The following is a 27,937-nucleotide window of genomic DNA, read 5'->3' as shown; positions in this document are numbered from 1 at the left end:
CGACTTAGAATGCCAGATCTACTGTTTCTGCTCACCCTTTCTCAACCTCCTAAGACCCAAACTCTTTCACGGCATGCATTTTTAATTTATCTTTGATATTTGGGCTGATTGGGACCTGATGAATGTAAAAGCAAAGAATTACCAGATTTTTTTAACCTAATTTTTGTTTTAAAGAAAAATGAGAGCCACATATGAGGATATTTGTTTAAAATTTCGATAGAACAGTAGCAGTATAATGTCCTCGTAAGTAGATATCAGGCCCTTGAAGAGCAAATTTGAGTATTTTTGTCTAAATAATCCAAAAGGTGATGTCCACATATGTGGACGCAGGTCCTAGGAGGTTAAAATAAGTTTGAATCAATTCCTTATTTTATTTGCTTATAACATGGAAATACATTGCCATAGGTCTATATCAACAGCTGAAATTTTTTTTAACTTCATTTCCTCCTACTCAACTTTAAATAATACATTTCCAAAGAAATGTTACCAGTATCATCAACTTTAAAAGGGAAAAGAAAAAGGCTGGTCTAATGTCTTGCCAAGTCATTGCAAACTTTTTGCATGAATTCCCTCCTACCGCATATGGTCGTTGTTCAGATTGGTGAGCCAGCAGTCCTGAATAGCAGAAACGAAAGATCTGGTGTTTGAAGTCCCCTTAGAACCGAGCAAGAGATCATGCAGTCTTCTTCATGTTGCCATGGTGACTGAATCCAGCCTTGCTGCCTTCAAAATCTTCAGAGAACAGCTTGAGCTGCAGCTAAAGCCAAGGAGAAACTTAGCCTGTAAAACTTTCTACTTTTCTCCAAAGGTAGTTGAGTGTCTTTATGTAGTTGGTAGCATTGATCTGGTTTTATCCAAATTCATCAATTCATGATTGACTCAAACATTTCCTCTTCTTTTTTTAACTGCCAGCAACTAGTTGACAATGAAGAGTTGTTCATGATAAATAAATAATTTAATAATTACACTTTTACTCTTTATTGATCATGATTTGTTTAGCTTTAATGTGTTAACTGTATGCATTACTAATGCATTAAGTAAAATATTATTATAATGTGTTTTACTAAGCTCTGATTTTAAGTTTCAGTATACTAGAGCTCATTGGGTCAGACCGAGTTTAAGATACAGACTTGCTTTCAACCTGTTTTACTGGGAGTGGGTTCAGTCAGACTTTTTTTCCAACCTTTATTGGAACGTGAAGATGCACTGACCAGCTGCATACATTTTTATGATGAAAAGCGCATTTCAACTTTGTCTGAACTGAGAGCCTCATACTAAGTATGAGTGCACATGAGCCTGCATGTAAATTTATAGGAAGGTGTATCTATGTGTGTGTGTGCACAACTGTGTGTTTGTGTGTGTAGGTGCGTCTGTGTGTGTGTGTTGTATGTTGTAAAATTCATATTCATAAGAAGTCTATCCGAGCTCTCCCTGACCCCCTTCTATCTGCCGGGGGAATGCTAAGTTGCGATAGTGTTGAAAGGCATATCAATGAATGTTTGGTGTTAATATTATTTCTTCTACCTGGATACTATGACAACAGGCTGTGGGATGACTGTTAAGCAAAAGAATAGATATTGAGCTTTAGCCTCATTCATTTGACTTTATAGCTTCTACAGTAAGCATTTCTTTATGAAAAATTAAGCTATGCCTCAAAATGCTAAATTTAAACAGAATAGCTTCCCCAGTTCTACAGAACTTTTTAACACCATTCAGCTATTTGTTTTGGTTATCTATAACCGATAAAGCTAATGCAAACAAGAACTGATAAAGCCACTGTAAAGCAAAAAGCAGTGCAAATATCAGCTAAATTAGAGGGAAATTTAAAGGAATAGATATTTTCCCCAAGAGCTGGTGGAGACCAAACTAGAGCTTAAAGCAAATGATCCAGATAGCCATTTGTGTAGGTTGTATCTCAGCTAACAAAAAGTCTGTAAATGCAGGTTTAAAAGTAGGCTTGATCAAGAGAATATTAAACCTCCCTTTCTAAAGATTACATACCAAAACGGTACATTAATATCTGCAATTGTTTCCCTTAGATGATATTGACATGCACAAACACAAACACACACACTCACACGAACAAACACACAGCACTTTCTCTCATTCGTGCTGAAAACTCAGGCTATTGAGTTGATGCGTGAATTACCCAGACCACTAGAGCAGAAACAACTAGAGGCTGCTTGCCTTGGGATAATTGAGTTATTGTAATTGCACCTCATTAAAAATAGATCCTGTGTTTCAATCTCAAACAAAAAGTAACCAGTCAATAAATGTGATCAAACAAAATCTGACAAAAATCCAACACGCTGCTGATCCATATACTTACACTTACTTGCTTTTTAATTGAGGTCGTTTTACGCAGCCTTCAAATTTCAGATTTGGGTGTTAATGATTTGCTATGAAGAAAATTTTGTACTTTTGAAAATGACTTTGTGGTGATGGCAGAAACACTGTGAAGGCCCAGGTTCAAGTTTTAAGACAAGAACCCGTGTTGTTAATATCTACTTGAGCGTGACACCCTGTGGTTTTTCAGAGCTGAACATCTGCTGTCTTGAAAGTGAGGAAACCGACATCAGGGATGTCTTCACATCAAATTGTCCTCATCTCAGTGTTTCCTGCCCATTTTCTTTTTCTGCTTCTCTTTTATACATGCGTGCTAAATGCAGTAGATTAAACTATTTTCTACTTTTCTGCAGGCCATGTGAATGTGACCTCAGTGGCAGTGTGGGTGACTGCTCTGCTCTGGATGGACGCTGTTACTGTAAGCAAAATGTGGAGGGACAGAACTGCAACAGGTTGGTTATTGTGCTGTTGTTTGTTTCCCAGATAAAGAACAAACAAGCCAACTGTAAAGGTCTTTTACAATAAAACATCCAAACATTATGTAATATACCTATGTTTGGTCTCTTTTTAGCATCGCTTTTGAAAAAAAATCATTTTCATTATCGCTCCTAAGGGGAAAATAACTTTGCAAATTTCATTCCCAGTCGGCTGGTGCAGCAGAAACAGAGGGCTTAAGAACAATTTGATTCAGACTTGCTTGAACATTTTTAAGCTATCTGTCATTTTAACAACTAAAGCAGTGCAAGCGACTGTTAAACTGTGTCAATAGTCTCTGCTTCTCCCTTTCTGCTTCTATCTTGCTCCTGTGGGATAGAGGATCAAACAGATAACCTCACTATGACATTAGCAATACACACAGCCCCAGGTCTCCAACTATTGAATAATTCTGTACTCCCTGTTTGTTGACTTTTTGGCTGATTTCACGGGTGGTTGAGCAAGCTCCTCTCCTGTGTAATGTGACTAGTGTAGTGGCTGATTTTTAGCGGTGTTCCTGTCCCACCCACATGGCAGCAAGTGCCTGCAGGTCAGGGTGCTAGCAGCTGAGCTCCATTCTTCTTCTTAAAACGCCGCAATGTGTGCAGCGACTTGCGCCCAAACTGCTGAACTGAAAAAAAGCTTAAATAGATAGTGAATATAACAGTGCAGCATGGATGAGGTAAGGAGCTGTAATCAGGTGTGACTAAAGCTTCTGCATGTTAATGACTTTTTTTATGCACGGGGATGTGTGTGTGTGCGTTTGTGTACCTGCAGATGCAAGCCAGGATTTTTCAATCTCCAGCAAATAAACCCAGCAGGCTGCCAACCGTGCTTCTGCTATGGCCACTCGCTGGCCTGCTCCTCGTCCAATCACTATGCTGCTGTCAACATCACTTCTGACTTCGTTGAAGGTATTGTCTTCCCAGCCATTAATGAGGTTTCCCTGTTGCCTTGGGAGCTTTATTACTGAGCCAAAATTAACGAGACCAGCGATGTTTACTTTGTTCTCCCTGACCCTCTGTCCTCACTCCATTTTCAGCATTTGGCTCTGTGCTGAGCTCTCAGGAACAAAGCTGTTTTTTTCTCTTCTTTTATTTTTTAGATAACAAAAAATGAAAGAAAGACAGAAAACATACACAAACATACATTGCAACCTACACAAAGCTGTTTGGACAGATAACCCCTGTAAGAATAAACATACAAACTCTTTGTGAACATGAATATTTAGCAGATGCGATGTCTTTCACCTCCAGATCAAGAAGGCTGGTTGGGAGAGTTTTCTGGAGGGCTGGACTACCCCCTGCTGTGGAAGGAAGGTGAAGTCTACCTGCTGCCTCTTACAGAAGAGGACACTGGCTTCTACAAAGCCCCCGGTGAGTCGGCAAGAAAAATAATAGAGATTTGAACGAATCCACAAGCTCAGATTGTTGTTGTTACCGCAGTCTCAACAGGTGGGCTGCATCCCCCAGGGAGATATTTAAGCTTCGCTGAAATAGATTTTATTCGTTATTAGTGATAAAACAGCCCCAGCTGTTGTTCTTCAAAACAAATATGTAAATGATATTAGTAAAGTATCTGTAATATCCATAGCTTGTTCCTATTGTTCGTTAGTGAGATTAATCAGGATTTTTTTGGCAGCGGGTCACGCGGTGGTTATTCTGTCACCGCTTTTACCAATCCCTTATCAGAGCCATTAGAAGATAAGGGAATAAGCTGGCCCTGCCACAGGACTTAGGGCCCATTTCTATCAGCTGTGCCAGGAGCAAAGGCCTGATGGAATTGGATGTCTTGGCCATGCTGGAGAAGCAACAAAGTGAAAATTGGCTTGGTTTCTTCTTGTCTCCACTAAGTCGCTTCTAAGCATCAAATCCCCCCCCCCCACCCCCCCACCCCCCACCCCACCAGCCTCTAGCCACTGTGCAGTCCGCAGCCCGAAGCAAAACAGGAGCAATCCCATTAACTCTGCATCCTGGAGGTTTAATGCCCAAAACGGGCGATCACAGGGAACGACTCCATTTGGAGGTGTCTTTTTTTAGGAAGATGAAAAACTCACAGCTGAAAGACGATGTGACAAGGCCTAGTGGTCGGGCATAATTTATATAATGTCATTATAAATGCATTAGTAAGTTATGGATGCTCAAATGTGCGCGCGTGTGGTGACATGTCCTGACACATGCATTATGATTGCTTATATGCCCAAGCATATGCATATATATATGTATATATATATATATATATATATATATATATATATATATATATGTGTATATATATATATATATATATATATATATATATATATATATGTGTATATATATATATATATATATATATATATATATATATATATATATATATATATATATATATATATATATATATATATATATGTATGTATATGTGTGTGTTTGTGTGTGTGTGTGTGTGTGCGTGTGTAATTAGAAATTAACATAGTTAATAATGTTTTGAAAAGTTCATTTCTTGTTCACACACTCTATATTGACGCCTCTGTAGTCCACAGCACTCAGATTAGTGGCCCCCACTGGCCAACAGCAGCTTTGTGACAGCCTGCTTATCTACTTTGTGCAGTACTTGTTTATGTTGTCTCTCCACATAATAAATGCACACATCTATTGCTTTACCATCCCCATTAATGATCTAATTTTCTCCCCTCTTTTTTTCATATTTGTGCATGTGTACAGTTTTTTTTTTTTTTTTAAAGATTAGACCAGAGCAGCAGCTTTGGAAGATTCTCTCACATGGTTTCTCCTCTTCTTTTATTTTTTTTTTATTTGTATTTTGTGCTGAAATCCCTCTCCAGTGTTCGTCACCAAAGAAAGAGATAATTCTCAGTGACAACTCCTCCTCGAACATCATGCAAAACACAATTTCTGTGATTGCCGCAAATGTATTTGTCACCGTAGTTTGCTTTCGCCTTGAGCTGTCACTTGAGGGACGGGATTCAATCATCTGTTATTTTATTGAACTGGTAAAGCAAGGGAGTGGCACGTTTTGGGGGATCTTCATGGCTCATTCTGCTCCAGAAATATCAGCCATAGCTAGGAGAAGGACAGGGCGTCACAGATATTTCCTTAATAGTGTTTAGCAAGGAGTTGCTGGCCAGGCTGGCAGCCTTTTTAGACACTATGTGAAACGAAAAAGGGAGAAAGAATCTCAGTCGAGTTTCCTGAATTCCCCATGACAATCAAACAATCACTTACACCAGCTGGGCTGTCAGAATTGTTCCTTCTTCTGCGCTGTGTGAAGATCTATTTTTTTTTTCTTTTTCATTTTTGCTCACATCTCAAATTGTCCTCCCTTCTATTTTCCTTTCAGCGCTAGTCTGTCAAGTAGTAAATTAATATACGTGGGCATTTACGAACGAGTATTTGTGTATGTACTTGAGGACGCTGTTTCTCTGAAGCATTGCCACTTCCCCTCCTTCCGATCCTGGACATCTGCTTGACAGTTGACACAGGCTGAGTTCAAGTCCCCGCGGTGACTCAACAGACGGAACGCTCGAGTGTGGCTGCCAGGAACTATCACAGACAAACATGAAGTACCACCCTAAACAGTTGCTTTGACCTGCCTCCAGCAACTGTGGTCACCACTTGAATCTGCTGGACAGTAACGGCGGTTCTCTTGGCTGAGCACTGTTTCATGCTGAAGGGGACATCATCTAACATAAGTCCTTGCAGCCATGGGTTGGAGAAGCTTGCAGTGTGGATTTGAGTATATGCACCACATGCCAACCTGCTAAGCCTTAAGCAGGGGAGAAGTGGGGGGGGAGTGAATTTTAATGCAATAATGTCTAGCAGAAGGGAGGCGAGCAGCATATAGTTGAGGAGTGAAAGGGAGAGAAAGAAGATCCGTGATATCAGCCCCAGGCTACCTGTCAGTCTGACTCAAGCTGCATGTGGCAGCTAAGGGCCTCACACAGCCTGAGCACTACCTGCAACTAAGTCTGCATGTAATTCAGTCTAGTGGCCTCATCATCTGGAAGGGTATACAAAAACAGAAGGGAGATGCAGCAAATGTAAATCGGGGAGTGCAGTGCAAACATGGAAAAGGGAGTAATGAGAATAAAAATAAAACTGAGGTGAAGAGAAACAGAGCAGAAGCAAAAGTCAGCCAATTTAGACTGAGTGATTGAGTGAGACAGTTCAATATGCTTGAAATAAACTGATAACGTCTAAAGACATCCTGACAGGCAATATTTCAGGCTCTGCAAAAAAATCTGTGCCCTCTTGGAGTTTCTTTAGTCTTGACCACAGGCAGTAAATAAAAGATGGTTGTGAGCATTGAGCAATCACCTGGTGGTTTAATGTCTATTGTTGTTTTCTGGGGTTTTTTGGGTGTGTGTGTGTGGGGGGGGGGGGGGGGGGGGTGTTTAGTTTTAATCTAGCAGATATGACCACTGCTGAGCTTTGCTAGCGCTGGCTAGGTACTTTTGTTAGTAGGGCACATTCTTAATTCACTGATAATAAATCCCATGCTAATTGTGGCGTGAAGAAATCAGAACTGCTTATAAAAGTACTTGCTAGGAAAACTAACCAGCCAGCTCCTTACACAAAATGACAGCCATCTGTCACTCAGACTGGTTACCTTTCCTAACTTTATGCCTTAAATGGATAATTTCTTTAGAAAGTCACTTCCCCGTGCAGTCATGAAGGAGGGAAAGAGCTATAAAGACCCAAGCTGTTTTTTTATACCAGGCTGTAAACGTGTTTATTTCTGCTGTATTTCTGCCAGGAATTGAATCACTTTTGCAGCCGGCCTCAAGTGGCCATTTGAGCAACTGCAGTTTTTGGCACTTGGTGTTGGAATCACTTTAAAATTGGAGGTTGATCTTGGCAAAAATATTATTACATGTGAGTCTCTTCTTATTGGTGTTAACACACCATTGATAACTTTCCAAAGCTTTCCCCATAAACCTCATATATCATTCACTGTGGACTTCCTGGATCTTCTCACTTGCAGTGTACCTGTAATGTTCTGCCCACACAAACACACTGCCCTGCAGTTATACTTTTGGTGTAAACACTCTAATAAAAGAACAGCATGTCAGAATTCCTCTTAGAAAAGTTCTGTGTGGGTTTCACAAGAGCCCTCAGAGCTAACACAAGTAATCTGAGTAGATCACAGGTTCACGCTGCTTCACACTCCACTGTGTCCTCTTCTCTGAAGTATATGAAGCAGCTGTAATTCTTAAAAACTGTAAAACAGAAAATAGTCTGCTCTTAGCCTTTATAGCATCTTTAAACTTCATCACTTTTACAAAGCGTATTGCATGTGTTTTGCATTTACTCACACGCACACTAATGGCAGCAGAGCTGCCATTAATTACACACGGACATCTGCATATGAATATACTAGAGATGGCACGATACCACTTTTTTATGTCCGATACAGATATCATAAATTTGGATATCTGCCGATACCGATATGAATCCGATATAGTGTGTTTTTTAATCAATAAAACTTTTTTTTAAATATCTTGCTGCATTTTGTATAAGTTCATATTCAAGTTTAAATAAACAACACTAAAGCTATTCTGTTATACCTGTGTGTAAAAAAATACACTGCACCCAAAATATTTCATAGTTCAGCAATACTGATCAATCTAATAAACTTAAACCTGCACCATCCTCCCTATTTTGGTATTTTAAAGAGTACTTAGCGGAAATATTAAGCAACCTAACTGATAGGGTTGCAAACTCCCAACAAAATAAAAAAATAGGGAACCACCCCCACCCTCCACCCCATGATGCTTAATCGACGTAATGAACTTTAGTTTGATGCAGTGTGAAAAAAAATGCACAGAAATAAATTATTTTTCAAAAATAATTAAATAGATTCAACATCTTTCTTCTACAGAATTGCAGACTGCACAGATGGTACCTTCCCAAAAGAAAAAGTAGTATAGCTTACTACGGTATATTAGACTTAACAGTTACTATATAAGTAATGGACTTCTATACATTTTACATCAGATTAAGACTTTGGGTGTAAGATTCAGATAATTATTTATTAAAAGCTAGACATTTTAAATGAGAATAAGAAAGAAAAGTATGTCTTTGTGCCCCCTTTTCCCAGTTCATGCCCCATCGGCCCCCCTGGCTAAACTTTGCTAGATCCGCCCCTGCACAGTTACCAGCCGTCAGCTACGCAGAAAATGATCCTGGTGTAGAAAGTAATGTTAAATAAATTCTAACAACAGCTTATCAAGGTTAAACGTGCTGCTGTTGTTCAGCCGCTGGTTTCCTCTTTCTGGTGCAAAGTGGGCCAAAAACAAAGAAGAGAGACGGACTCACGACAGAAAAGCCGATCAGCTGATCATTGATCAGTTTCACTATTGAAGTAGCAGCAGGAGAGGGAGGGAGAGAGAAGAGGCCGTCTCTCCATATATCGGTTGTTAAGTTTAACGTGGGAATGCTTTACAAACATTCAGAGATGAACTTACACACTTGCTTTACTTCTCTCTGGGATAACTTCCTGGAGATGAAATGCTGGTTTGGTAGCTACGCTACAAATACACACAGCCGCTCTATCACGTGCTGCATACTGCTCCAACATGCTACTGTTATGAGCCGAGTTACGCCGTGTTGCAAGTTTTGTGAGGTGCTTTTTTGATATTTACAGTTTTTTACAGTCGCTAACAAGCGCCTACCCATACTTCAGATACTTTTTCTAAACTCTTAACACAGACCCACACCTACAAAACACAATTGGCCAAATGGATAATATCCTTCCCAAAAATACACTTTGTTAAATATATACTAACTCCTCATTTCAAAATTAGAACACATCGTTCTCTGCACACACTAACTGTACAAAAACACTATAAATCTGACTCAAAATGAAATTAGTCTGTCAAAGAATAACACTTGTTTTCACTTCACAAGGTACATGCAGTCAATCAAAGTACACCAGGTTTCAAAATACTGGCTATTATTGACATTACAAAAACTGCATAGATTTTTATGTTTCAGTTTCACAGGTATTTGCATGCGAAACATGCAATCCACCATATTGACACCAGAAATGTCTTGGTTGGTAACTGTATGTCCACATGTACAGTAATGTTCACATTCAAAAGCATTCCAGTAAAAAGCAAACAAGTTTTTGTTTCTTTACTGTTTACCACAGGAGGTACAGTAGAAACACGGTATGATAGGACAGAGAAAGTTTTACAGTATTGCTTACAGTGAACAAAATATCCATGAAACACACAAGAGCATTCTGAACAAAAAAACAACAGCAAAAAGCCAAGATAAAAAGGGGGGGAGGGGGAGGGGGGCTAAAAAAAGGCAAAAGATTTGCATCTAATCTCTGCGATCTTCAGGGTTAGGCCACATGTTTTCATCAACATCACATCTGATGTTATCCAAGTCGATGCACCTGGGATAAAACCGCCTGGTATGTCGGATCCACCGACATATCATTGCAGAAGCAGAGGTTTTTATACTGTATCTAAGGTTTGGAATATTGTTTTTGCTATTGTGGGATGTTGTGTGTTAACATTCGTAGATACTACAAGAACAGTCCATAGTTTTGTTGGGAGGTATAACTTGTCTGTTAAGAAAATGTAAGCATTGTGGAAATGTGTTCACTGACTGCATATTGGGTGAACACGACATGAAATGTGTGAATGGTATGGCCACAACAGACCGATGCTGTGCTAATTGTGTTTAGAGTTTTGCAAATGTGACAACTGTTTGGACAAACGCTTGTTAGCGACTGTAAAAAACTGTAATGGATCAGATTACATTTTTTATTTCTCTCCGAAATCCGATCCAGTAATTTACGTCAGTATCGGACCGATACTGATACGTAATATCGGATCGGTCCATCTCTAGAATATACATCATCTCTAGGCATGGGACTTTTGGTTCTGGAAGCCATCTTTGGTTGCATGTTGTTAAATATCTCAATGTGGATAGCAGGAATGAAATCTTGAAACCATACAGTGCCATTTGATCACATGTAATTTTTTTATTAGCCATTTAAAAGCATATCTAAATTTTTTTTAACAATGACCAAAAGACATAATAGAAACTTTGAGGAGAGGTATACACTTGATACAATAGAAACCCCCCAAAAAGTTAGCAGACCAGTCAATGTTTTTTCAAAGTGGGGATTTTGTGGGTCCACATAGCAGACCAAGAACCAAACTGCAAAACCTCTCTCTGCCACCTGAGCCACAGTCCCCTAGTACAGCAGTCCCCAATCTTTTTTTGCGCCACGGACCAGTTTATGACCAACAATATTTTCACGGACTGGTCTTTAAGGTCTCGCAGATAAATACAACAAAATAAAACCAGTACCGGTACAAAAAAAAAAAGGAAAATGTATTCATAACACACGAGAAAAGACCCAGGGAAACCAAGTTAATGATAGATTTTAAAAAAATAGCGATAACCATATATTTCACATCCGAGACTTAACTCCCCATATGGAAAAGAAATAGTAAAAACTTATATGATTTACTCTGGAAAGTGGCCACTTTCTCATTACTTTCATATATTGTTTTAGTAAGCATCCAAAACATACAAGTTTCATTTATATAATTTTTCAAGGGATCTTATATCTGTTTTCACTCTTGTATGCTTTTCATACAAGTTTCACACAAGACAGATACAAACTTTATAAGATTTATATATATCTTTTCCATATGGGTCTCGCTGCCCGGTATCAAACGACTATCGGTCCGTGGCCCAGGGGTTGGGGACCGCTGCCCTAGTATATTTCTCTTATATACAATTGCTCTTTGTGCTTCTGTATTTCATGTGTAGTACACTAGTCTGCATGTGCTTACTTTCTGTGATGTGTTTTGCTTTATCAGTCAGCTTGGTTATGAATAAAATCTTCCTTCCTTTCCTGGAATCACGTTTCTATTGCAGCTACCATGGGACCATAGAGCGCCTGCAGGCGGTGCAGTTTAGTGTCAGACTTTTAGAGTCCTGAGAGTATTGAACCTGTTTAAAAGTTCAAGGTTTGTCCATCCAGCCTTTGCCGTCAGATTGCCTGCATGGTGGTCGATGTTAGAGCCTCAGTGGGACTCCGGTTTGTGTGAGGCAGCAGTGATTTAATTGAAATGGAGCTGATTTAATTTGGTTGGAGCAAAGTCTAAACCCTCTGATTGATTGGGAACTGCTTCTCCATTCCCCAAAAGTTATACGGGCATCTATCACTTGTTGTGATGGCAGCTTTATGTGTTTCTGGCACAGTGTCAAAGGTGGCACAGTGAGCGGACTTCAGATCATTCTGACAGACTCATAGAAACAAAATGGAGATCAAGTGGCTCAAACTGCAGCTCTGGTTTCTTTTTGCTGCTTTTGTTGTTGTTCATTCAAATGCACGCATCATTTATTTGCAATGACCCAGGGCTGCAGCTATTATTTTTATTAGCAATTTCTCTGTTGATATATTTCACTGTTGATAGTTTTGTCCTTCAGCTTCCAAGATGACATCTTAAAATATCTTGTTTTGTCTGACTAACAGTCCGAAACACAGTGATATTTGCTGCACAATGATAAACAGAGAACACCAACCAATTGGAGAAGCTCAGTGAATGCTTGGTATTTTTTTGCCTAGAGCAGTACTTTTTGACATTTTAGGAAATGCATTTAATCATTTTCTTGCCAAGATTTGGATGAGAAATTTGATGGTACTATTGTTTTGTCTCTACAAAGCCACCAACAGCTCATAGACAGTCAGTGGTTCAACTTAACAAAAGGCGCACTGGGAGTCTCACTCCAACCTGGCATCTCTTCAGAGGTTATGAAAATTGCACCTTGAAAACCAATGAGTTAAGAGAGCATATTTTGCATGTTTAATGTGGAAGGCCCCATGCCCTGAAACGGTTTTTTTCCTGAATTCACCTGGTTTTTCTGACACAAACCAAATTAAATCTACTCGTTTTTACACCTCATTATATCTGAAAGTAAAACAAGCAAGATATAAGTTATTTTAATTTAGAGTGAGTCATTAGTGTAAGAGACTTTGAGGTTCATTCACCCTCTTTTTTGCTTTAAACAAAAAAAGAGGCTAATACACTTATCAGTACATTAATTCTTATGAGCAAATGTTGAAAAAATAACATGATCATGAAGCTGTTTTATTTAAAAAAAAAATAACTTAAGGGCAGGTCTATCGTCTACAATCTGTTAACTAATATCATGTGTCCATAAGTAAAGTGTGGGTGCTTGAAAAGTCCCTCCTTTTCTTTTTCCTAACCTCTTTTCCTCAACCTCGATGAAAACAACATTGAGGTGAAGGAAAGGTGAGTAGAACTGGTAAAAATTAGCAAAACAGAAGAGAGGTGCACTGAGAATGTGAACGACCTTCACTCGTCTCACAGTAATTTCCTCTGATTAGTAAGTCTGTCCAATAGCCTATAACATTCAATACATCTTATTTTCTAATATTTACCTGCTGTTATCCAGTGTAACTCTTTTTCACCGCCCTGTTTAGGATTTCTGTGACTGCATTAAAATTCTCTCTATCCATCACTTATCGCAGCTGACCTCAAATAAAAACGAAATTATGATAATCCTAAAGGCTGCAGTACAGCAAAGGACATTCATGCAAACTGATTATACAGAACCTTAAACACACTTTAATCACTTAATAGAGCTCATAATCTTCTGCTGGGAGGTTAAGAGGCAGTTGTTAAAACCTCAAAATATATCTGCAGGTAATGGCATGAAATAGAAAAGGTAGTTACAGTTAACATTTACATACACTTTGTTTATTATGTTGATTGTTTTCATGAATTATCAGGTGGTCCTTTGTTATGAATTATGGAACTGCCTTTTCTCCTCCCTTTTAATAAAGCATGGTCCCAGGTCTCCTCTGCTAAAGGAAGCAGTAAAAGAAGCATTGAAGCTTCGTTTACTTAGTATTTGGATACTTCGAGGTCACCTCTATCAGTTGGGAACTTCTGTGATTTCTATAATCACTGCTATAGAAGACTTAAAGGTATGAAAATCACTAATAAATATATTAGAGATTTGCTGCTGAGTGTCAGGTGGGTGCATAGTGGGATACTAGCTGTTATTAGGCCACTAAATTGGACCTCTATTATTTATTTTTCTATTTATCACTTATCCAGAAAATTTTATAAATAGCCATATGGTTAGTTATACTAGCAACCCATCCAAGAAATCTTTTACCCGGTTTTAGTGAGTTAAATAATAATATTTCATTTTACATTGCATTGCACTAACTATCTGTTTCTGTGATATAAAAAATACTATAATATATACTATGCAGCATGCTAATCAAGCTGGCTTTTGCTAATAACTTAGCACAAGGATGAATGTCGGATTTGGGAAGAGGTATAAAAGACTAATAATTTATGTGGTGGACTGTATATTTATATTTTTTATTCTTTTTTTTTTTTTTTTTTTTTTTTTTTTTTTTTTTGCCTGTCCCGTTTGGCTCTTTTGCCATCAGAATTGTTGTCTAAAGGCAAAGAAAGATGCCCAACGGATTTACTTTACCAAACTGACCATCCCAGCCTTGCCGTAATGGTCCATTTGATTCACCTTTTATTGTTTATTTTATTTTCACTTACTGAATACGAGACAGACTTGACTGGGGGAAAGAAGGGGAGAAAGAAAGAGGGAAAGAGAAACAGCTGAGAAGAGGGACGGGGGAGAAGGGCAAAAGACAAAAACCAACAGAACGGGCAGAGAAAAAAAAATGCATATATCAATCACCTGGATCACCTGCTGAGAAAGAAAAAAGAAAACAAGCAGAAGAGAACAAGAGTAATAGAATAAACAACATCACAATGATATATGGGAATATGACAGTAAATACTAAATGTTAAACATTATTGTGCAGCACATAAGATCAACAGAACACAGTGTGCTTTGAGGTAGGAGCCAAAAAGGGTGTAGTTTGTGGGTGTGATCACCCGTGTGTACACCTGTGAGCATGGACCCGCTTGTTTTTTGTTTTTTTAAAAGGTTCCTTCATGTAATAATCTGCTAGAGGGTGTGGGGGGGCCACAGCCCCGTCCTCCAGGGCGTGAAGCAGGTGTGGAGGAGATCAAAACTCCAGACATCCAGAGGCCCCCAGAACACAAGAGACCAAGGAAGACCAACAGAGGGGCAGCTGCGCCACTGTCCCGGAAAGAGCTGAGGAGAGTCCCAGATGAGGGCTCACTCAGCAGCCGCGGAGCAGAAGCCAGGGGGAGTTGCAGTGACGCGCCCGTGAGCTCCGCCGGCAGCCAGCTGCGCCTGAGTGACCGAGCCCCAGGCCGAGAGCCCGGGGGCACCCCACCTCCGAAGTGGCCCGAGCGAGCCCCAGGCTCCAGGCCCCGATAAGCGGCCGCCAAGGAGTGAGCCGGTGTGTACCTGGACGCCCATCCCCGGACACAAAGAACCACCAACGCACCGATGTCTGAGGGGGTCCGCCACTGGCAGGGGAAGTGGTGGTAGGGGGAGATAGGCCTCCAAACCTTGGAGGGCCTGAGATGTCCCCAGAGAGGTGGCGCCTGACACCCAACCTGACATATAGACACAGACATACAGGCACACACAGATACAAACATCCATTCCCACCCTCATGCTCTCATATGCACTTACTCCACACTCAACCAACGTGGAGACAGACATAAAGAGACGTTGTACACACGATCACACTCCCCAAGCGTACTCTACAAACCGGGTCTAGGTGCCCCCGCCCCTGCAGGGGGGAACTGCACCCAGACCCAGGTGGTGTTTCCCTTTTCCCTGCGGTGGGGGGAGGCAGACCGCCCCGACTCCGCAGCAGCAGGAAGGCTCCACACTCCAGACCGCAGTCGGACGGCCAACTCCTCCTCCTAGTCCTAGTCCCCCCGCTCCAGCAGGTCGCAGAGAATGGGGGTGAGAGAAGACTCCAAACCTCCCTCCACCCGCTCATTGTAATGTTGATGCATGTGTGTTCTAAGGTGCATTTAAAACCCAGGAGGGCTTGGAGCTACCTGCCAAGGAGCAGCAGGTAAGCACATGGTCCCTCCTGCTAGCCCTCAATGTCTACGTGTATTTAAAATTGAGAGGTGGGCAACGATGCCAGGGGTGGGGTGTACACCCTGATGGTACTTTGGACTCCGTGTATCGTGCCCACCCCCAAGATCCTATATGTATGTGTAATGAGAGTGTGAGTAATGTGAATGTCTAAGTTGTGGGATAAAATTGAGGCAGAGGCAGCCAGAAGGGGACAGAGGGGGGGGGGGGGTAGCCTCCTCTGCACCCTGGTGACATACCCCTACTCCAAGGCCCTGCATGTGTGGGTGGTTGTGGTGGAGCGGGAAGAGGGAGGCAGCTGGAGATGGGGAGGGAAGGAAGGGAGGGGCAAGTGACCCCTCCCTGGGGCCAGCTCCCCCGCTGACCCCAGTAGGCACCCCCATACTCCGCGACCCGCCAGGGAAAGGGGGCCCAGGCCCATCCAGACCGGGCCCAGTGCAGCAGCGCCGCCCGGCCCCACAGAGCCCGGGACAGTCCACCCAACCCCACCACAGAGAAAACTGCACCCACCCCACCATCCACTCATCTTCCAGACTACATAAGACAATAAACACCCAGGCTGAGATCTTCCTCCACCTCTCCTGTATCTCCCCCTCCTGCAGAGGGAGCTCCTGAGGAGAGGAAAGCTCCTGCAAGATGTGACAATCTCCCCCACCAGTTGAAGAGCCCCCCAGGTGGCTCGACGCACCGGCGGCACCCTGCTCCAGGGCTGGGCCCCCATGCACCCACCCGCCCACAACCCCGGCAACACACCAACCAGGACCCAAGCCCCCGAGGCCCGGTCCGGGTCCCAGCCCAGAGACGGATTTTTTATTCTTTGAAAACCAGCTGTTGTCAGCTGACCTGTACTGATGCCACCTTGAGGTTTTCTGGTCTTTTAACCAAATACATTCTACAATACAGGCAGATGTTACATGAGACATCTAGGCTGCTTTCCGAACTCCAGGCAATGTAAAACTAATATAAAGGTGGAATTTGGCAAGTTTTACTAAAGATATAATACCAAAGTTTTTCTAGAAGAAATTCCTAGCATAACTGGAAACCTTGGCAGTTTTTTAGAAAAATACTCTACATTAGCTTTAGTTTTAATGGTCAGTGAGACATGATGAACTCTATATGTATAGAGTATCTGGTGTAATCTGATAGAAATTTCTTCAATTTGCTGATCGTTCCCATAAAATACGTTTTTAATTCTTCGAATGGCATCTCTCACTTTTATATGTACCAAACTGAGCAGTGACCATGGATGTAACAGTCTGTTGTGTACCAGTACAACATAATCCATCCATTAGCCTTCTCTTTCTGACCTTTGAAGAATGTAAAATTACTATCATTTAATTTGTTTTCCAAGCTCTTCATAAGTAGAGCTTGCTAGATGCTGAAATACTACAATCACAACTTTACTGACATTTTTATGAGAGAATGACAAGGATGAAATGCGAACAGTAGGTGGAACCATGTGGTGACTTAATGGTCTCTGTGGGAGCAGCTAAAAGGTCTCCTATGCTGCAGAACACAAAATTGAACTTGCTTGAGTTTCTTATGCCTTAAAATTGTTATTTTACTTAATAACTTGTTCGTTGAAAGCATTCCAAAATATCAGCAGCTAAAATGCTAAATTAAAGCTTTAAAACTGGACTTCACTAACTAGTGGGTAAAATCTATTTTTGTATATACAGTAATGTTTTGTATCATGAACTGTACAGAATAGCACAACATCACCCAGTTATTTTTGATGGCAAATCCAAAACCTGATTACTTTACAATCCTTATTTTATGTTTTGGAAATTACATGTCCCATTTTCTTTCTTTCTTTCTTTCTTTCTTTCTTTCTTTCTTTCTTTCTTTCTTTCTTTCTTTCTTTCTTTCTTTCTTTCTTTCTATATAATGTGAATTTAGGTACTAAGCCCATATATACATTACAAGAGTCTTTGCTGAGTTAAAACTTCAAAGAGGAAGGAAGACTTTTTTTAAAAAAAATAAATGTATGTATGTTTGTTTTTATCCCATTTTCTGAAGTAACTTTTTACTTTGTTACCTATTTTTAGTGGTAACTTGCTGATTTATTTGGGACTGAAGTTGATTGAGTAATCAATTTTTCATGAAGTAGAAAAGCAAGTTGCACATGAATACAGCACGCTGCACTATTTACTTATTTGTTACATTTTTAAATCCTCCCCAATTTCTCATGTGAGATGATGAATGAATATAAATCCTTGGAAATACACAGACTGCAAATCACACTTACGCATGAATAATCCTTTCATTGTTTTTTCTATAGTGATTCATTACTTTGGAGATTGGCCTGCAAGTGGGGCTATTCTTCGATGGTCTATTAGGATTGTGAGTAATTATCCCTTGGTTCCTCAGTTCCTTACAGACAGAGAGAGAACTCCCGGGAACCACATGACGTAAATCAAACCCCCAGCAGAATAATAGCCAACAAGCTACATCTGAAAACGAAGCCCTCACCACCATAAGGGAGCACTTTAGGAGAGAATATTAGCTTAGTCACACAATAGTATTACTGGGCTCATTACCCACAGTTATGCACGGGATGTTCAGTATGTATTTCCTATTAATCATTTCAAAAGTAATAGTTCGGTGAGCCCAAGTTTCTTACATTACTCATTACAGTGCATCACTACCCAAATGTTGGTAATAAACACTTGTCTGATTCCAAAATAAATTAGCTCTACCTGGACTGTTTTTACAGTGCAACAATGATCTGGTGCTGGTGGTGATACATTTTTGAGTCCTTGTTGTGTAGTGTTTGAGAGACTGACGGTCGAGGCAGAACCTTATAAAAGAGTTCATCTATGTCATCTCAAAGAGAAGATGGCAGAGATAATACATAAAGTTCCATTTTATTGAAATGCATCCATAGGTATTGTTCAAGAACACATGAAGCTAAGTCAAAGATTTGTAAAACATCAGTCATGGTCGCAGCTAAAAATAAAACTGCTGTTAGAACAAAACAGTGTGAGGAATGACAGGAAATCTTACCACTCAGTTTGGCCATAGATTATCATCAACCCCACACCCAATGCTCTCCTTTGCACTGCAAAAGGGTCAAAATGGTGTGAATGGGACATCCGTCCCATCCAATTGTTACACTTCTCTCTCCTCTATGAACAGGCGTTACAAATAAAATCTATAATAGACAAATTTGTCTGCTCCATGTTTAGAAATTGTCAGAGCTCTGTTACCATTATTTTCTATAAGCATGTTTTACAATTACCTCAGATTTTGACAGATTAATTATTATGCAAGTGATGACTCACACAATGAAATAATGATCAGATGTTTTAGAGGGTAAAAACATTAATTAATTCATTTGTAGAAACACAATTAATTTTGACTAAGAGGATATACATGACCAAGAATGTTCAAACTGTATACAACTGACACAACTTTGACACAACAACGTCATTTGTTTTTACTGAGAGTCCTTGAGTAACTGTCTCCCTTTTTTTCTTTTACCCTTTCCCTTACAGTGATGTACAATAGCAGAATGTTCTTTGGTAGAAAACTAATAGGACTACAGCGTTAGAGACACAAATAAGTCCACTCTCATTTAGTCAAATTGTTAATCTAAAAAAAAAAGTCACCCACCCTGGCTTACACAATGTCAAAAAACTTGTCATTTTGGTAATTGCCACCATTTATTCCACGAAATAAAAGCTTAATTTTGACACATGAATTAGAGGCTTTTGGTGAGGTACAACCCATCACTGGTTAACAAAAGTGGTCAGACAAAAAGTGCCAAAGCAATTGTTAAAACAGTAAAACAAGTTTTGAAAAATGTAGTTTATGCTGTGATCATTTTTTCTGTTTAGTTTTACTAACAGCTCAGATAGTAGAAAATGTCACCCTGTATGAGAAAAAATATAAGCTATAGGGAAATTGTAACTTTGAACGTTGGTGCCCGCATAGCATGAGCAACACTGAATGCATAAACATGCTCTGTCTATTAAACAATGCTTTGTTACAGATTTATGTGAAACTAAATATATATATTTAGTCCTAACACCCCCACGTCCATGCTGATTTAATCTGTAGAAGGTTTTTTTTAAAATGTATTTAATTAAAAATATAAATGAGCAAACGTTTACTAGAAATATAGCTGAAAACATGAAGCCTATAGAAAGGTAAGAAATTACTGACTGTACATCTGAACATATACAAATAAATACACAAAATAATGTTTCCCTTTTTTTGGCCGCATGTCTTAGGATACATTATTTGTGTATTAGTAGATGATCATTTCTTTCTTTCTTTTATAACCTTTGTGTTTTCTACTAAAATCTTTTGTGTTTACATCTTTAATAAAATAAATTTAGAAAAGAAAACTATATTAATTTATACCAGTAGAGAAGTTTTGACCAAGTAAATGCAACACCATTATATAGAGCACATTATGACAAGCCAGACAGCTACACATCTTGCTTGACTATCTATATTTTTATTGCTGCCAAACCTCCAGTCCACATGGACAGTCCTGAATTTGGAGTCATTTGTTGTCTTATGATCTGCCAAATGAAAGCTGGAGCATTTTAGCCTGCAGCAAACTAATGCTAATAAAACTAGCTGTTGCCCCATGTGATCCATAAATCAGTGTTAAAGCTTTAAACAGAATTGTGTTTATCAACTGCTGTGAAATGCAGACTTGAATTATTTACCTTGCATCACCGCATCATGTGGAGGTGTTTCAGTCTTTGGGTCTAAACATCTTGGCCTTGCAATATTGGTCATTTTTTCTAATGGTTTAGATGTTTAGAAGGTGCTCTATGAAGGAATTAGTCTTTAATTGGTCAATGAGTTAGCTTAGCCTCTTTTCCTTCTTGACCTTGACCTGTTTTTTTAACAGTTAGGAACATCGATTGATTCTGAAATTACACTAAGACCTGCGACAGCTCATTTCAAAATGAGTAAATGTTTCGTCCTCAGCAGCTGCTTGTGAAACCACTTATCCTTGTTCTGATTCGCTGTGCCTGTTTCAATTGATTTTGATCTTGTGTTTACATGAATGATGCCTTATTAGACTTAGACGAGTGCTATTGATTGGTCGTGTAATTGAAGCCTTCTCCCTTTTATTACTGCCTGTTTTTCATTTCCCACAAATACTAATCCTACTGATAGGGATTAATACATATCAATAACACAGTGCCGATCCCTCGTTCATGCATTGTTGCAAAAAAGAAAAAAAAATGTTAGCAACTGTGATGGAAGTGTGATGCATTGGCTTGGTTTTTGAGCTTGGTTTCTTATGTAAGATAAGATAAGATAAGATAAGATAAGATAAGATAAGATAAGATAAGATAAGATAAGATAAGATAAGATAAGATAGAACTTTATTAATCCCTCGGGTGGGTTCCTCTGGGAAATTCGATTTCCAAAAAAGCACAGCACCGACAGAAGTTACAGAGTTATACACACACACATATATATAAATACAGAGACAATATAAATAAAATATACAAAGGGGATAAATAGAATAAATAGGAATAAAAATAAAAATACAAGTGAATTGCACATTTCAAGTATTGAGTCTATTGCACCGTTGACTATTTACAAAAGTATTGCACAAAAGGTATTGCACAGTGAGGTGAAGAGGCACTACAGCTTAGTTGTTCCCTCCTTTGTCCTCCTGTTTCCCCTCCCTCTCCCCTCCAGAGAGGAGTTAAACATGTGTGAAAGCTTGCAGCTTATTAGACATAATAGTCTGTCACTTCATGTTGGAAAAAAAATAATCCTTACATTAGAGTTACAAAAGTCTCACTGGAAAAGTTGCTGAAGCTACAGCATGACTACCTATATAAGAATCTGTTGTGTTATACATTTATTAAACATCATTTACTTGATGATAATTTGCATACTGTGATAAAAGAAGAAACACGGTCCAGACCAAATCGAAATAATAATTAAGCTTCATTTTATTAAAGCAATAGTGTAACAGTACTTAACCAAGGCACTTTAACAAATCGTCAGGTAATTGCGAGCAGCACTGGTGAAAAGCAACACTTCAAGTCACAGTGCAAAAAGGCAGGTGAGAGAGAGGTCAAGTAAAAACCATCGATTAACACGCTTGTGGACGTCACAGCGAGGGCAAGCTGCACATGTAAGGGCACAGCCCAGATAATAAAAGCCAGCTCCTGGTTGAGCAGATATTAGATGATAAGACAGGTGAATTGTTCTGAGTGACGCCAGAGGCCCCTCGCAAGCAAAACGATTCTTTCAAGTCCACAGCCCTCTCAACCCCCAAAAGAGTTCAGGATGTACTTCACACACCATTACGCTCAAAAACAAGATGGCAACCAAGCGTGCAACCTGTCAGTTTTGCCCACTCACTCATCCAGGTATTGTAGAGAACGGCAGCTTGCTTTATTTCTGTTTTTTTATTTTTTCTTTAAATAGAAATTGTTATAATTTGTGCATTTTTAGAGCAAAACTGTACAGGATCTATACAATGGCTTGGGCTTTTTACATTTTTCAAATCTGCATAATGAGAAAGTGGAAGATTTTTGCCTATTTTTATACATCAGAAGCATATAACTCTTGTGTGATGTTCTTTTGGCCAGTTTGGGGTGGTAGCGGTAGTGGGGGGTATCTTGTGGTAGCTAAAAAGCTTTGAAGTCCTGTTATATGAGGAGCCAAAGCCTAGAGGGTGGGTAATTACACGCAGATTCCTGCAGTGCTCCACGTGATCTCAAAAAGCTTGTACTCCACTGCCCTCATGAACACACACATCAACTCAAAGTGAGAGGAACTGGCAGATTCTTTGAAAAGCACAAAAACAATTAATCCTACTTCCAAAAACACCATGCTTATACACAAAAGTTTAGCTCTATATTTACTACATTGATGGCACAGAGCTGACTCAGACTCCAGTAATAAAACTCCATCCATGCATCTTTCTAACATCTGCCCTTACCACTCTAGTGAAATTCCTGGGTCACAAAGTCTACAGCTATGGCCAGCTTCTCTTCATCACCTTTGCCTCTGAGACCCCCGAGCTGCTGCCCGACCACATTGCCCTGGTCCTCGAGGGCTCTGGAATCACTCTGTCTGCTGACCTTTCATCCCAACCAGTGCTTGGTTGTCACCCTGGCCTCACACCACGGCACTCTTTCACCATCAGGTACAAGACCACACTGAGAGGTTTCATAATTTTTGAGTGTTTGAATGTGTTCTAGTTTTTTGTCCCTCTAGAAAATATCAAAGTCTTAGCTTGTATGTTGATATGTTTGTTTTGCTTTGAATCTGTGCATCTCCCTGTCGCCTGAGTCACAAGAGTATATCCTATTCAGTACCGATTACAGCTCACCCACGTTGACTTTGCTGTCACCGTCCCAGCAGAGTGTCAGGATATGAACGCGGTGATGAGCCAACTACCTCATGCGCTGGCTGTCATGTAGATCTGGCACACGTTGCGTTTCCATTTTTACATTTTATACATATAGCAGATGGTCTTACCTGCAGTGACATGTAATATGTGGAGCAGAGAAAATGCATCCAAAATTCACAAAAGTGATACTGATAGTAATTCTATTGGGGTCAAAAGGTTCAAGGTTCAAGGTTCTTTATTTGTCACATGCATAGTTATACAAGTATAACACACAGTGAAATGTAGCCTGACACGCTCCTCGACATGTGCAAAAAAATTGGGGGGGCTGTAGAGGAAGAACATTATATATATATATATATATATATATATATATATATATATATATATATATATATATATATATATATATATATATACACATTGGGTGAATGTGCAGTAGTAGCAGCAAGCAGGTGAATTCTGTACATTAATATGAATAGACATCTGACTATTTTACAGGATAGACGATATAAACATATTTAAAATTAAAGGAATTGAAATGTACATTGTGCCTTGGTTTAGTGTCTGGAAGAGTCCTGTCTCAGTCAATTATAGATGAGTGTTATTTTGGTCTAAAATCATTGGAAAGAAATCAAAGAGTTAAACAATTAAAAACTATAAAGTAAGGCAGAATCTTGTGGAAAAAGGGGACGTTAGTCCACAAAAATAGAAAAGCCTTGAGAATTTATCGAGTGGAAAGAGAGGGCATATGAGGTATTTCTTTAATAGAAGAAACTTGTAAAAGTCGGATGTTCTGGCTGGAGTAGGGAGGTCACTCCACTATTAAGCTCAAGGAGGCAGAGAAGGGGGGTCGGGCTGGAAGGATGACCAGGTCGTAGCATGGAAAGGAGAGCTAAGTGGATTATAGCGACAGCTTGCAGAGCACTGGATGGAGTGTAGGGTGTGTCTATAGCCTGGAGGTAGAGTGTGTATGCAGACAGTAGTGGTCCCTTTGCAGCCTCACGTGCCAACACCAAGGCTTGAAATTAGATACAGGCTTCCACACACAGCTAGTGGATGAAAAACATTATTGATTTCCAAGAAGAAAATTGGTCTGTTGAAGGAGCAAATAAAAACAGTATATGAAAATGGTCACATAAATATCAGAGACGTAAACCTAAGTGAAACCTAAACACTGTAGCTCAGGTGCTTGGATTGATCCCTGAGTCCTCCGTTCATGTGAAGGACTGGTATACTGGTATGCATCCTTCTTTTTTTCCTTTTTTTGCCACATATTGATACTGTTTGAATAGAAAATAGAAGTGCTGTATGAATGTGTGCGATTGGATGAAAAAGACTTGTGATGGAAGTCAGTTTGAGTGCTCAAATTGAGTAGAAAAGCAATATATAAGTATCAGATGATTTACAATTTCCACAGTATTTGGATATGAGCAAGTGATGATCCCAGAACAGGAAAAAACATATATATTTTCACAAGCTGTAAAGTAAGGCTTGAGTCATGATACTGAAGCCTGCCACCATAATGACTTAACAGTAGAAGTAAATCTCATAAACTGAAGTAAGAAACCATCTTGAAATTGTGTGGAAGTAGTTTAAAGCATTTATCTCCACTCATACATGCGTTTATATTGTACTGTCTTGACTCCTTTTTGAAGGGAGCCTCTTATGCTTTCTTCCACCTATATACATTTATCCTGGGACTCCACTTCTTTCCACTTGAAACTTCACCAATGAAGTAAATTTCACATCACTATTAGTCACGTTTATCCATCCATCCATCCATCCATCCATCCATCCATCACTTATCTGGGTATGGGTCAGCAGAGACACCTAGACCTCCAAGGTGTTTGCAAGTCAGCCAGAGATGTAGACTCTCCAGTGTGCTCTGGGTTGTCCTGTGGCCTCCTCTTGGTAGAATGTACTTGGAAAACTTTGCCTTTCAGGGGGCATCCCAGTAAAATGCAGAACCAGCTAAACTGGCTTTGATGAGGGTCAGAGTGTAGACTTACTGGTAGTGGTGCAACGGATCACAGTTGATCCGTAATCTGAACCGATCCTACTCCACGGTTTGGCACGCACGTGATCCGAAGATTCGAAAAAGAAGAAAAAGAAAAGTCTGTGTATGGTGCGCGTGGTCAGTCTGTCAAGTGATAGTTATGGCCGGCGCTGGTGGTCCAAGTGGAGGAGCAGAGGAGTTTGCGGCATTTAAACAGCCCTTTGCTGCCCAGTCCGACCGGGCTAAAGCTATTACAAAAGCTACTGGGGTGTTTAGCTGCAGACGGGAGGCCGTATTCCGTTGTGCAAAACAAGGGGTTTAAACTATGATGAATGTGCTTGAGCCACGCTATGATATCCCGTTGCACATCCAGCATGTATGAGCAGGAAAAGTTTAAAGTTGTGGCTGAACTGTCCCAGGCATCTTCTGTTGCCCAACTACAAATGGGTGGACCTCCAGGTCAACGGAAAGCTACGTGACCATGACAGCTCATTATATCACAGCGGAGTGGTAGATACAAAGCCCTGTACTGCCCTATATTGCCCTTAATTTGTTTTTATATAATTGCGTGGAATGAGTCTTGAGTTGAATGTCTTTAATAGGCAAAAAATACTTAAATAAGTTAATAGGTAAATGTTAAAATTTTTTCTTTTTTTGCTGATCCAAAAATTGATCCGATCCGTGACTTAAAACCGTGATCCGATCCGAACCGTGAGATATTGTTGCACCACTACTTACTGGTAAACTGGCAGCTTTGCTTTCACACTTAGCTGTCTCTTCATCACAGCAGACTTGTACAGCATCCCCATGACTGCAGGTGCTATGCCTAACCTCCAACACCTGTAGCAGCAAATTGTTCACAACCCAAAGTGAGCACTCCACTTTTTTCCAGCTGAAAAACAGGACTCGAAGATGTTAATTCTCATCCCAGCCACTGGGGAGTTGCATATTTCCCAGTGCAAACTGGAGGTTATTGCTCAGTGAACCCAAATAATCACAACCACACCCAAAGGAACATACTCCAGGTCCATAAATCACATGTAGACTAGCTGGCAAGCTATCACGAATCCTTGAATATTCTTAAAGGGATAATGAGCTGGTCCAGCATTCCAGGACCAGAATGAAAATCGCATTGTTTTTCCTGGATCCAAAGTTTGACTATTGGAAGAACTCTTATCTCCAGTACGCTGGCATAGACTTTCCAGCATGTGATGTTCTGAGGAGTGACTGAGGAGTGCGATGTTCCTGAAGCTGGAATCTATCCTCTGGTTCCTTTTCTTTTCAGCTCCAAAGCATGTTAAGCCTTAAGGAAGTCAAGGAAGATCTCATCCACCGGAGGTTACTTGCAACCATTAATCAATTTCAGACTTCTAAAATAGTCTTGTAAAAAACATAAACTAATTTAAATACTTCAAAGAATTATAAAGAACACAATACAAGCATTCCCTTCACAGAAAACCATTTTGTCTAATGAAGTACAAAGATTTCAGTGAAATGTTACTTGCAGCTTGCAGTTCCAACTCTTTAACATTTCCCTTTATAGATGGAACAGCTTTGTCTTTTAGCATGAACCTATCTAAAGCTACAGCTTTTTCGGGAGGAACTGTGCTGCTCTCTGGCAGGAAGCACCATGCCCTCCTGGGTTTTAAATGCACTTTAGAACAGCACGCAGTAACACTACATATGAGCAGGCAGAGGGAGGTTTGGGGTCTTCACCGTTCTGTTAACCGTCGGGGCTGGGAGGAGGTGCTGGCTGTCAGATTGGGGTCTGGGATGCGGGGCCTCCCTGCTACTGCAGACAACAAGGTGGTCTGCTTTCCTCCACCCCAGAGAGAAGGGTTACATCTCCTGGGTCCGAGTACGGTTTGCCCCTCTGGGGGCGGGGGTACCTGGATCTCCTCCATACCTGCTTCTTGCCCTGGGGGACGGGGCTATGGCTCCCCACACTCCCTAGCAGATTGTTACATGGAGAAACCTTTTGAATACAAGCATGCTGATCCACACAGGTGTACACACAGGTGTTCACAGACACAAACTAGACCTTTCTTGGCTGCTACCTCAAAGAACATTGTGCGCTGTTGATCTTGCGTGATGCACAATAGCATGTAATATTTAGTATCTACTGTTAGCTAGTTTATTGTGATGGTGTTGTATTTATTATGTTGCTCTTTTTTTTATTTCCATACAGGTGATCCAGGTGTTTTGTTTGTTTTTCTTTTTTTTCGTCCCACCTTTCTCACCATCTCTTCTCCCCTCTATTTTTCTTTCTCTCCCTCTCTTTATTTGATTCTTTCTCCCTGTCCTGTCCCCCAGTCATGTCTGCCCGTTTGTAACAACCGAAAATCAAATAAATACATAATTATAATAAAGGTCAATCATATGCACCAATATGGCAAGGCCATGATGATCCACTTGGTAAAGTAAATTCGCTTGGCATCTTTCTTGGCCTTCAGACAGCAATTCTGATGGCTAAAGATCCAAATGGGACAGGCAAAAAAAAAAGGTAAATAAACAGTGAATTCCACTGAGAGCAGTTACACAACACAAAAAGCAGTGAGGAAAATAAACTGATAGTTCCACAAATTTGTTTTAGAAATACTACACATAATACCAAAAATATTCATGCCAATTACTACCAAATACTACACTTTGTCAGCTCAAGACAGATGTGAAAACTGACAGTGGACTTTCCTAATAACAATAAAAATAAAACACATCACTTAACACATTAATTGATTGCACATTTGCAGT

At 40.1% G+C, this 27,937-nt stretch overlaps 1 protein-coding gene across 1 annotated transcript in view; it reads left to right on the top strand.

Annotated features, from left to right (window-relative positions):
* lamc3 (laminin, gamma 3) overlaps nt 1–27,937 on the top strand; it is a 154,391-nt gene that overhangs the window by 60,293 nt on the left and 66,161 nt on the right. Inside the window, exons 7-10 of the mRNA XM_085280052.1 lie at nt 2,700–2,798; nt 3,598–3,734; nt 4,077–4,196; nt 22,785–22,983. Coding sequence (XP_085136178.1) covers nt 2,700–2,798; nt 3,598–3,734; nt 4,077–4,196; nt 22,785–22,983 — 555 coding nt within the window. The remainder of the gene's footprint in view (nt 1–2,699; nt 2,799–3,597; nt 3,735–4,076; nt 4,197–22,784; nt 22,984–27,937) is intronic.

Source organism: Mchenga conophoros, linkage group LG7 (assembly GCF_057382185.1).
Source record: "Mchenga conophoros isolate Kocher_MC1m ecotype Shallow Benthic linkage group LG7, M_conophoros_male_GT1.1, whole genome shotgun sequence".
NCBI lineage: Eukaryota > Metazoa > Chordata > Actinopteri > Cichliformes > Cichlidae > Mchenga > Mchenga conophoros.
The sequence above is the reverse complement of the archived record's forward strand: the minus strand, read 5'-3'. Positions and strand labels throughout refer to the sequence as shown.